This window comes from Entelurus aequoreus, linkage group LG24 (genome assembly GCF_033978785.1).
Source record: "Entelurus aequoreus isolate RoL-2023_Sb linkage group LG24, RoL_Eaeq_v1.1, whole genome shotgun sequence".
Lineage (NCBI taxonomy): Eukaryota > Metazoa > Chordata > Actinopteri > Syngnathiformes > Syngnathidae > Entelurus > Entelurus aequoreus.
Window position 1 is genome coordinate 30582321 of NC_084754.1, and position 12997 is coordinate 30595317.

At 38.5% G+C, this 12997-nt stretch overlaps 1 protein-coding gene across 3 annotated transcripts in view; it reads right to left on the minus strand.

The window, feature by feature from the left end:
- The window catches only part of apba2a (amyloid beta (A4) precursor protein-binding, family A, member 2a), a 38875-nt gene that overhangs the window by 6141 nt on the left and 19737 nt on the right, over nucleotides 1–12997 (minus strand). For all 3 annotated transcript variants that reach the window (XM_062035785.1, XM_062035786.1, XM_062035784.1), the window contains exons 6-11: nucleotides 7067–7153; nucleotides 6808–6996; nucleotides 3555–3734; nucleotides 3263–3475; nucleotides 421–540; nucleotides 207–347 (exon numbers count right to left, since the gene is read on the minus strand). In XM_062035785.1, coding sequence (XP_061891769.1) covers nucleotides 207–347; nucleotides 421–540; nucleotides 3263–3475; nucleotides 3555–3734; nucleotides 6808–6996; nucleotides 7067–7153 — 930 coding nt within the window. The remainder of the gene's footprint in view (nucleotides 1–206; nucleotides 348–420; nucleotides 541–3262; nucleotides 3476–3554; nucleotides 3735–6807; nucleotides 6997–7066; nucleotides 7154–12997) is intronic.

Consider the following 12997-nt stretch of genomic DNA (forward strand, 5'->3'; position numbering starts at 1 on the left):
CAAAGTCTGCCCGCTTTTATTTCCTGTTGTTTAAACTAATGTATTGCCCTGCTCCTTGACCTTCCCAAAAATAATATTACAACTCTACAATTATTACAAATCTCAGCTGCACGCGTGCTGACGAGGACCAGAGGGCAGGAGCACATTACACCAGTTTTAAAGTCGCTGTCGTTATTGCACATTGTACTGTGACGACAATCTCTTACCTCACCCACTGACACAGACAAAGTTTGTACGATCTTCTCATGTGCCATGGCAACCACGCTTTGACCGTTAATTTCAATGATTCTGTGTCCGACGCGAACACCGCCTCTCTCAGCGATGCCGCCTCGCATTAGGCTGCAGATCTAAAAAATACATATAAATTAGGATAAATTGTGTGTATGATTGTCCCATCATCCAGTTAGTTTGAAAACTCACAATGCCATTTTGAACACTGAAGCCAAGCTGGAATTTAAGATCAGGCCGCTTGATGAGGACAGTGGTGACAGGTGGGCAGCTTACGATACTCAGCTTTACTTTTAGCTGATTCTTCAGACCCTGGAAGACAATGCACATCAAATTAGAGCTGTTTTTTTTAGGAGATACTTATATGTGTATTAAATGGCAAGAAAGTATTAGGGTTCAAAAATTGGTTGAACGATTCATCGATTTATTCGATTAGGAAATATATTTACGATATCATTACATGTATAATGCAGCACATTACCAGAAAGCATCAAGCATTATTTAAGAGTACCAAGAGAGATGTCTCGAAGAAAAACAACAAGAAGGTGGAAAGAGAGCAAAGGGCCTAAAGAAGACGAGCGAGGTTTTGCGATCATTTCAAATTGAAAAAAGTCAAGATATTGTAGTGAAATGTTTGGTGTCAAACAGAGTTGGCATTTTACGATATCACTACATGAATAATGCAGCACATTACCAGAAAGCATCTAGCATTATTTAAGAGCAGCAAACAAACGGAAACAAGGTCAAAGTCTATTTTTGTAGCTAACACAGTCTGTTTGACTTGAATAACAAATGTTTTATTGAATCACATGTGAGGACATGTTAGCATCTACAGTTTGTATGGTAATGCCAACAAGCTGTTTGTGGAGAAATCAAACACCATTCCTACAATTGTGTTAAATTGTTGGATACAATGTCACTTAATTTATCATACTTTACCAGAAAGTTTTTTTTATTTAATTTGGTCATTTATTATCAATAACGTGGTTTTAGGCTTTTTTTTTTTATTTCCCAAATATAAGTAACATATAGTGATGCTCCAATGGTAAAAGTGCAATTACAATGTTACGTGCATTTATAAGAAGAAACAAGAAAGGTAATTAGAAAATCCTTGTTTATTTTAACTAAAAGGCGCATTGAGGCTAGGTTTTATTCTATTACTCGATTAATCGAACAAATTAATCGATAGATTACTCGATTACTAAAATAATAAATAGCTGCGGCCGGAGTGGAATTGATTAATAGCGTCTTGAAAAGCAAAATGTGCTTATTTGGCTGCAACCAGAAGAGACGCTGTCGATTCAATCCCCTGGCTGTGAGGCTAACATGCTAACCACCCGACTAAGATTCCAATTTATTTTTAACATTTTCCTCGGTAAAAATTGCTGAATTTGTACATTTCCAGATCAAATAAGAGGAAGGTCAGCTACATTATACAAACCCCGTTTCCATATGAGTTGGGAAATTGTGTTAGATGTAAATATAAACGGAATACAATGATTTGCAAATCCTTTTCAACCCATATTCAACTGAATGCACTACAAAGACAAGATATTTGATGTTCAAACTCATAAACTTTATTTTTTTTTGCAAATAATAATTAACTTTGAATTTCATGGCTGTAACACGTGCCAAAGTAGTTGGGAAAGGGCATGTTCACCACTGTGTTACATGGCCTTTCCTTTTATCAATACTCAGTAAACGTTTGGGAACTGAGGAAACACATTTTTTAAGCTTCTCAGGTGGAATTCTTTCCCATTCTTGCTTGATGTACAGCTTAAGTTGTTCAACAGTCCGGGGGTCTCCATTGTGGCTTCATAATGCGCCACACATTTTCAATGGGAGACAGGTCTGGACTACAGGCAGGCCAGTCTAGTACCCGCACTCTTTTACTATGAAGCCACGTTGATGTAACACGTGGCTTGGCATTGTCTTGCTGAAATAAGCAGGGGCGTCCATGGTAACGTTGCTTGGATGGCAACATATGTTGCTCCAAAACCTGTATGTACCTTTCAGCATTAATGGCGCCTTCACAGATGTATAAGCTACCCATGTCTTTACACCCCCATACCATCACAGATGCTGGCTTTTCAACTTTGCGCTTATAACAATCCGGATGGTTCTTTTCCTCTTTGGTCCGGAGGACATGACGTCCACAGTTTCCAAAAGAAATTTGAAATGTGGACTCGTCAGACCACAGAACACTTTTCCACTTTGTATCAGTCCATCTTAGATGAGCTCAGGCTCAACGAAGCCGACGGCGTTTCTGGGTGTTGTTGATAAACGGTTTTCGCCTTGCATAGGAGAGTTTTAACTTGCACTTACAGATGTAGCGACCAACTGTAGTTACTGACAGTGGTTTTTCTGAAGTGTTCCTGAGCCCATGTGGTGATATCCTTTACACACTGATGTCGGTTTTTGATGCAGCACCGCCTGAAGGATCCAAGGTCCCGGGCATTCAATGTTATGTGCAGTGATTTCTCCTGATTCTCTGAACCCTTTGATGATATTACGGACCGTAGATGGTGAAATCCCTAAATTCCTTGCAATAGCTGGTTGAGAAAGGTTTTTCTTAAACTATTCAACAATTTGCTCACGCATTTGTTGACAAAGTGGTGACCCTCGCCCCATCCTTGTTTGTGAATGACTGAGCATTTCATGGAATCTACTTTTATACCCAATCATGGCACCCACCTGTTCCCAATTTGCCTGTTCACCTGTGGGATGTTCCAAATAAGTGTTTGATGAGCATTCCTCAACTTTATCAGTATTTATTGCCACCTTTCCCAACTTCTTTGTCACGTGTTGCTGGCATCAAATTCTAACGTTAATGATTATTTGCACACAAAAAAAATGTTTATGAGTTTGAACATCAAATATGTTGTCTTTGTAGCATATTCAACTGAATATGGGTTGAAAATGATTTGAAAATCATTGTATTCCGTTTATATTTACATCTAATACAATTTCCCAACTCATATGGAAACGGGGTTTGTACAACAAATGTCCCAAACATGCATCAAGCGTGTGGTACCTTGATGATGCCCTGACAGGTGGCCAATGGCAGCCCCACCAGGCTGGTGTCATTGATGGACATAATCTGATCACCGACGCTGAGTTTTCCAGAACGAGCTGCCGGGCCGCTGTTCAGCATGCCGGCCAGGATGACGGTGGGCAGAATGGAGCCCCAGCCGGACTCAACAATCACAACCCCGAGGTTCTCGCCTTTCTGTTTCTCCACGCACAACTACAACACACAAGATGTGTTTTGACGTATTTCAGCGACGTGAGGTTTGACACTTGAAGAGCGTCTCTTTTGGCCACACCTCTTTGCAGTTGTCGGAGTTTGAGAAATGGACCAGGTCGTCGTGGTACATTTCCTGGGAGTTGATTATGTCGCTGTATTGTTTCTGGCTTAAGTCTGTGGGATTGATTCCGTTGGCTCGCAGGAACTCTCTGTAGGCCACGCTGAACGCCTGACCAATGGACTGTGCGATGAGCTGGGCCTGTAAGAAGGGGAAAACGACTACTCAGCAAAAAGGGGCCTCCACATCACAACAGCCCGAAAAGAAGAAAAAAACACCACAGGGAAATAAGTGACTGTGGAAGAAAACATGATGTTGCAGCTATAACAGCATTGACCAAGATGTTGGGTTTTTAACTAGTCCAGAGGTCTTCAACGGGGTGGTTCCGGGATAGTACTAAGGGGGGTCGTAAAATATTGTGTTGATTGAAGGGTTGGGGGGGGCGGGGTTTGGTGGTAGCGGGGGTGTAGCTTGATGAATTGTACTGTGCTTCAACATACGAGTATTATTATGGTGTGTGTATAAGGTAAGACATATTATCTGGCGTTTTGTTTCGCAATATTATGCAAAAGCAACTTTTCTTACCTTCTGGTACCTGCTGATCTGTATTTGGGATCTGTGTAAATCCTGAAAAATTGTGCGGGTCCGTCTTTGTAGTACGTGCCAACACCATTGTCAGCCCTTTGAGACACTCGTGATTTAGGGCTATATAATTAAACATTGATTGATTGATAGTCGATAAGCTTCTTCTTTTTCTCTATCTTCTTGTTATTGGACATTCACCCTCCGCTGTTGCCATTTCTAATATAAAGTAGTGTAAAGTTTTTACTTATATCTGTCAGTAGACTGGCTATCAAAGCGCTAAAACATACCGGTGTAGTGAGTTTACATTATTCACCCAAAGAACTTTAGTTATTAAAGAGGATGGTTGGACGGTTTTTCACGGGACACATTTCCGGTGTGGTTGTTTCCGGATGAGGAGATGCTGCTCTGTTATTGATTCAAGTAAAGTCTGAATGTCATTAAAACAGTTCGCTCCTTCTTTTGCCCCCTATTCCACTCCCGTCCTTGCACGCTACACCGCTACAACAAAGATGACGCGGAGAAAAGACGCGGTCGAAGGTGAGCCACGTAAATAAGAAAGCAGCTTAAAGATGATCTGTAAAACATAATCTATGCAAAATTTTGACCAAAGAACCACCATTACATGTTGTGTAGACCACAAGGAAGTGCTTTACAGTTTAAAAAAATAATAATATGACCCCTTTATGGCGAAGTTGGTAGAGTGGCCGTGTCAGCAATCGGAGTGTTGCTGGTTACTGGGGTTCAATCCCCACCTTCTACCATCCTAGTCACGTCCGTTGTGTCCTTGGGCAAGACACTTCACCCTTGCTCCTGATGGCTGCTGGTAGCGCCTTGCATGGCAGCTCCCACCATCAGTGTGTGAATGTGTGTGTGAATGGGTGGATGTGGAAATACTGTCAAAGCGCTTTGAGTACCTTGAAGGTAGAAAAGCGCTATACAAGTATAACCCATTTATCATTTTATCATTTATAATCCGGTGCGCCTTTTGTATGAAAAAAGATCAAAAATAGACCATTCATTGGCAGTGCGCCTTATAATCCAGTGCGCCCTATGGTCCGGAAAATATGGTATACTGTATATATTATTTATATATTACATTGAGCCATCACACTGTAGTGGTTTTTATAAATAGCATTGGCATACACACCCTACTCACTGTACCTTGAAGTTTTAAAATAAAAACGTAAAACAGCTAAATTATTGTATTCATGTTAGCATTTACGAAAGCTAGCGATTAGCCCACTAGTTGCCAGATAGCCACTAGTGCCCCTTTTGCCAACTAGCGCTTTGCGGACGAGTTGCCAGCTAGCGATTAGTGCTTTAGTTGTCAGCTAGCTATTAGCGCACCAGATGCCAGCTAGTGATTAGCGCTGTATTTTCCAACGAGTTATTAGCGGCACTACTGCTATTATTTAAAGATCTTAGTATTGCACAATAACAAGGTACCATTATGACCAGCTTAATATCAAACACCAAGTTTTTTTTTACAAGATATATAAATAGGGGTCTCCCCTCCATCAGTTTGGGGGTCGTTCACCTGGATTACGTTAAGACTAGTGGTGTGCCGTCAGGGCCAGCAAAGCCTTCTCTGCTGGCCTAACATAACCAGAAATCATGATCATAATTAAAGATAAAAGTATTTTTTTATTTACTTTCCCTAAATATCAAAAATTATTCTTATTCTCTTCATGTCATATTATGCTCCTTCCGGCGCTGTTGTTTTTAGATTATAGAGTTTTTTATCCAATCAGAGTTTAGCTAGCTTATGTTGCCATGCTGTACGAAATCTGCCTAGAGCCTTCAGAATCAACAATGCAGGCGTCTGTGCACTGTAAGTGAACGGACACATGCAGTTGATAGACAGTTGGGATAGCCAATCAGATCACGAGTTGTTGTCAGTAAGGCCTCCTAGATGGCCTAAGGCAGACATATATAGTGATGTTATGAGCTCGGTAACATAAGAACTCTATTACCCAGCATGCCACAGTAGTGAAGCGCAGTAGCCCCGTTTAGGTTGTTCAATGTAGCCATGCTGGCAGCGGGATGTTTTTGATGAGGACGCTGTGGTGTAAACTTTAAGAACTCAGCCAACACGCCTCGTCTGCATCTTTTATGATTAGACAAGACAACATATATATTTGCAAGGCCATTTTCAAGAAGGATATTTAAAGAGAAACTACATCCTGTGAGACCATGTCGGCCAACCCCGGAAGCTCGAATGGGTTCTACAGATTGTGAGTTCAGATAATTTTTATTTTTTTTTTCATGTTTAATATGTTTTTTGTAATTTTAATTTTGACAATACCACATAAGATATGTTTTAATTGCTGATGCGGGTTTTTTTATTTTTAAATGCGCCAGAAAATAACCCGTTTTGTACACTGTTGATGTGGCTCAATGGACAGTAAATGTGTTCCTGTATAGTATTTCTCCAGCAATGGTCATGTGGTGACATAAATGATGGTATTTTGAGAGGTAATCATTGGACACTGGACATCACTGAAGGCCTAGGTGGGAAATGCACGGCCCGCCACTGGTTAAGACCTGGTCTAGTCCAACCCAAAAGGTGCTTAACGACACTGACAGGTCTTTCACACCAAACTATTCCGAGCTAGAACCTTTCCAGTCAACGGTCCAAAACGTTCTGATAAAATGACATTTCGGAAGTAACTCAGAATGTCATACTTACGTCCTCCGACTCAAAGACGTAGCAGATCATCCCATACTGACTACTCCCTTCACCGCCGGACTCCGCAGGTTCAGAGAAATCCTCCAGCGACGAGGCCTGAGACAAGCGTCTGCGGGCCATCAGAACCACGATGCTGCCTATGTCAGCGATGTAGGAAATAGTCCGCAAGGTGCTGTCCATCATCGTCTCCTGCAGGGACAACAAGAGTCACATCGCCGTTATTGACGAACACGACACACACACGTGCTGTCACCCTCACCTGTGTGTCCGCATTCAGCACTTTGACAGCTTTAGTGGAGATGAACAGGTCCACTTCTGTTATAATTTGAGATTCTTCATCCTGGCTCTTTTCACATTAATAAAAACAAGTCAGTTTGAGTGAGAGTGAAAAAAGGCAACACCGCCATCATGTGGTGAAGACACGACACTTTAAATCATTTTCATTAAATTGCACTCTAAATCAGAGGTTGTCAATCTTTTTTTCAGCTAAGCACCCCCTAATCCGGGGGTCAGCAACATGCGGCTCTTTAGTGCCGCCCTATTGGCTCCCTGGAACATTTTTAAAAAAGGATTGAAAATGGAAAAAGATGGGGGAAAATAATGTTTTTGTTTTAGTATGTTTTTTGTTTGAAGACAAATGTGACACAAACCTTCCCAATTGTTAGAAAGCCCACTGTTTAATATGTTTGTGTGTATGCTTCACTGATGAGACTATTTGGTGAACAATGTTTTGTCCTTCTAATTTTGGCGTTTCCTGAACTCACCATAGTGTAGACTGTGACGCAACAGTTTGTTTACATGTGATATCTTCCACTCCTTCTTTGTCTCGTTTTGTCCACCAAAAGTTTTATGCTGTGCGCGAATGCAAAAAGGTGCGCTGTGTTGATGTTATTGACTTGTTGGGGTGCTAATCAGACATATTTGGTCAGTGCATGACTGCAAGCTAATCAATGCTAACATGCTATTTAGGCTATCTGTATGTACATATTGCGTCATTATACCTCATTTGTAGGTATATTTGAGCTCATTTAATTTCCTTCATTTATGTTCTCTGTATATTTAATTTATATTTGCATGTCTCATGACACATAATCTGTATGTAATATTGGCTGCATTTCAGATAGTTGTTTGTGTGCCATGTTGTTCCAGACCACAGCAAACGTTACCTAGCTTGCCAATGTTTGTAATAGATCTATTAAAAGAAGACGGCGTGTCGTTTCCTTTAACTTGGACACACACATCTATACCTTTGGCCATTAAAAGCCAGTCATTTCCAGGAGTTATCTCACCTTCTGAGTAGCCTCTGATTTACTAATGGTTTCTAATGTTGTAAAAATATGTAGAATAAATATTACATTTCAACATTTCTGTCAACGAAGATTTGCTTCAGCCTGCGACACATAGTCATTTTGATAGTAGGCTATTATAGCTAATATAGACGCTTACATCATGTGGTGCTTTCATTATAACACTTATATACGGCTTTTCATTTTTTGCGGCTCCAGACAGATTTGTTTTTTGTATTTTTGGTCCAATATGGCTCTTTCAACGTTTTGGATTACCGACCCCTGCCCTAATCAGAGAAATGCATTTTGTTTGAAAAAAGATGTAAAAAACAGGGCTGTCAAAGTGATGTCATTAACTCATACAATGAATCACAAATCATTATCGCATTAATCATTTATAGATGCAGATTAATCCCACATTTTATTTTGACCACACATGCCCCTTTACCTTAACCGCGGATGGTGACCTGAAAGGCGGCGTGGGTCGTTATCCGGTCAGTGATCAACTGGTGTGGAAATTTCACTTCAAAACACACCCTGACATGACTTTAGATAAAACTGTTACCAGCTTTTGAGCAAAGAAATGTGACATTTCAACAATAAAATTTCAATTTTGTTAAAATACTAGGGTCTTTTTATTATGTCAATTTAAATTATGTAAGCAAGTGATTTAGGTTGATTAATCATGGTTAATCTGAATTCAAAAGTGTGATTAATCTGATTAAAAAAATAGTCATTTGACAGCACCAGTAAAAACATCAGAATCTGATTTATTACCGTCCAATCATTTAGAAATAAAAATATTATTAAAAAAATAACTCAAACAAATAACTTGATTGCAAAAAATGCTACAACCACAAATAATTCTAAATTCCAATTTAAAGTGCCTGTTTTTGGGATCATAATTACGAAATTATGTATACACTTTTTTTTAACATGTCTCTTTCAGTTACAATAAACCCACAATCATTTTTTGTCCATATCAGCAGAGGATCAAATACTTATTCGGTGCATGTATGTATGTATGTATGTATGTGCTGTCAAAAGATGACATTTGTAAATCAGATTAATCACACATTTGCATTTTGATTAATCGCAGTAAAATACTTGTGCATTATTTATAATTAACTTTAAAAAAAGACCACAATATTTTGACAAAAATGCAATTTCATTGTCAGAATGTTATTTAGCAGTTCTTGTCAAATAGTGGGGCGGGTCTCTCTAGGGGCTATATTAGCAACATGCAATTTCACGCTGCAAATCCAGCTTTGAAAAGCTGTGCAACAATAAATGTGTTTATTGTAGGCATTAATCCTGACTTCCTTATTTTGATTTTTTTTTTTTTTTTTAAAGGATCAGCAAAAATTGTTTTATAAATTTTTTGTTGCATGGTAAAGTGTTTTATATGTTGTGCTCCTGGTTAATGTTGCTGATCAATTTGACTTTATTGGTATTTATTGTGTTTATTATTTATTAAAAATGTTAAGCATCAAATGGATCAAGTCGGTCAAAATATTTTTATAGTTTAAATAAAGTTTACTTTTTTTATTTTTATTTCAGGCAAATTGATGCACTTTAAGGCTTTTCTGTTACCGACTAAAAACAATGTTGACAAAGTTATTCTTTGTTGTTAATGTTAATTAGGATGCAGTGGTGCACTTATAACAAATACATAGACAAATTATACTATTTATAGTCGCTGTGGAGAGTTGGGGGTAAGGCAGGAAAAGTTTTCTTTTTCATAGGGCGGGCGTAACAGAACTTTTTAATATGTTTTATTTGATGTCATTTGTTTGCTCAAAACTTGATAACAGTGTTATCTAAAGTCTCATCTGAGTGTATTTTGAGGTAAAATTTGCAGCGAGCACAACAGTCGGAGTCTCCTCACTCATACTTGCGCCGATGTATGCATTGACCTGATTACTGACAGTGTAGAACACAGGTGTCAAACTCAAGGCCCCAGGGCCAGATCTGGCCCCCCACATCCATTTGTGTGGCCCCAGAAAGCGTGGAAATAATATGTGTAAATAAAGTAATTTATCTTTTCTTAATAAATGTATTACAAAAATAAATGTACTGCGTGCAATTACATATATTTACACTTTAATCATCTCTAATAATGAAACAAAATATGATATCATTAAGGCTGAAACGACGCGTCGACGTAGTCGACGTCATCAGTTACGTAAATACGTCAACGCCGTTTTTGTGCGTCGACGCGTCGCATATTTACGTCACACTACCGTCATGGCGAAGCGCAAAGCAGACGATCAAAGAAGACGATGCGAGCGGTGCGAGCGAGGGGGGAAAAGCATGCCAAAAGTGGTCAAAAGTGTGGGAGTATTTCAATAAACGGCCTAATAATGTTGTTGTATGCACACTGTGTCGAGCGTAAATGGCCTTTCATAGCAGCACAACGGCTATGAACGAACATTTGAAAAGAAAACCATCAACTAGTCAATCGTCCGCGCGAGCATACGTTGTCATCATTACACAAAAACATGAATGTGTCATTTGTATCTGCTAGGGGTGTAACGGTACGTGTTTTGTATTGAACCGTTTCGGTACGGGGCTTTCGGTTCGGTACGGGGGTGTACCGAACGAGTTTCTAAGCTAAAGCTAAAGTCTTAACAAGCTGCTTTGCTCCGTCTGCCTCTGTCTCAGCACGCAGCATTGTCCCACCCACACAACCATCTGATTGGTACACACGAAGCATTGTCAGCCAATCAGCAGTGCGTATTCAGAGCGCATGTAGTCAGCGCTTCAGCGTGGAGCAGATAGGTGTTTAGCAGGTGAGCATCAGGCAGCGGACTCTCTCCAAATGATAATAAACACCTCCCAGTCAACTACTAGTAACATCACTATGAGCCAGTTGAGCTTCTAGAAACTTAAACTGCAGCTCAGCTCACTCGCAATCCTGGCTTGAAGTGAAGGCTAATTAGCTCTCAGTTCCAGCCACATCGACCCCTTCTGAGCGCCTATTTTCAGCTGCTGGGAATATTGTAAACAAGAAAAGAACCAAAGCATGTAGACATGCTGACCTTTCTTCATTACAACTGTTAGACACTCACTGGAATGAGTAGAATTGGTTATTGTGTACTGTGTTGGACTGGATGTTTATTTTGCACATTTTAAAAGCAATACTTAATGTTTACAGTGCTCCAGAATATTTAGATTGACACTTTTTTGTATTGGATGTTTATCTTTATTTTTGCACATTTCAGCAAATAAGCAATACTTTCACTTTTGTTGAAATGTTTACACTGTTGTTACAGAATATTTCGTTTTGCACTTTTTTGTATTGGATGTTTATCTTTATTTTTGCACATTTTAAAGCAAAATAAGCAATACTTTTACTTTTGAAATGCTTATACTATTGCAGAATATTAAGATTTGCACTGGATGTTGACTTTTATATTTGCACATTAAAAAGCAAATAAGCTACTTTTAATTTTGTTAATTGTTAAAAGTTTTAAATGTTTACATTGTTACAGAATATTTAGTCATGTTGTTGTCAATGTTGACTGAGTGGCCATACTTCTTTTTTTTGTAAATAAAAGCCATGCCTTTTGAAAAAACGGGCCTACATTTATTTTTTCATCTTCATTTTGAATAAAAAAATAATCGGTAAAAGGAAAAATAATCTATAGATTAATCGAAAAAATAATCTATAGATTAACCGATTAATCGAAAAAAATAATCTATAGATTAATCGATAGAAAAATAATCGTTAGCTGCAGCCTTAGATATCATCATACATTTCATAACAATGTTATTGTTCAAATAAAGATAAATACTTAAATATATGCTTGATTTATGATTTCAAAGTAATCCAACAAACTGTTCATGTAAAAAGATTTTTTTTTTTACAGTAAAATCCACTTTCAGTATAGAGTAATAATACACTATAAAAGACAACAAACATAGATTTTACAGTATAAAATACTTGCATGAATTTTAACGATTAAAAAAAAAAAATTGTACCGTTTTTCCATTGTCGTAGAATTTCTGACCTTTTGACCTATATTTCTTGTCTATTAAGAATGTCTGCTCATTTTCATTTCTCTTCTATTTTGTGCCATTGAATGGAACAGTTGTGGGACAAAGGTGAATATGGAGTTATGCCAACCTGTCTACAGAATGTTTAGATTTTCCAAATATGACTAAGAGATACGAGGTTGTTGTGGAACAGACAAACCAAAACAAAACAATCGTGACGCACGAGATAAAAAACAGTGACGCACAAGAGACATATAAAAAATGGCAGAAGACCGGGACTCGAGAGTGATTTTGGCTTGTGTGTGTCTTGTGTGCTCTGGAGTACATTTTGTCTGCTTGCACGGACAACTCAATTCAACCTGCACTTCTGATAATGGGTAAATAAATTTGTTGTACTAAACTACTTTTGTTGCCTGCTTAAGCTTCGGACAATCCACCACACCATTCCATTTAATTTCAATCCATGTATTTTTCTATTTATATGCTGTAAAAAACAAAAAAACAACTGCAAATATTACGGTAAAATTGTGGCAACTGAGCTGCCAGTTTTATACAGTACAATCTAAAGATTTGGTTTTGTACAGCGTACATAAAAAAAAACAACTGACAATTATACACGTTTTATATATACACATTTATATTCATACTGTATATTATTCACTGTTAAAAGCGGCCCTCTGAGGGGCAACCATAACTGCGATGTGGCCCTCAATGAAAATGAGTTTGACACGCCTGGTGTAGAACATGTGCTATCTTTTAGGTAACCATTGACAAGCTAAGGTCAAGGATCATGAGATGATTGCGTAATTAATCTACATGTATGCATGATTAATGTGCACATTTGCCATTAATTGCGTGGCATAGTTTTTTTTAAAATCCCAAGTACCTCCTAGACTAGAGTGCCT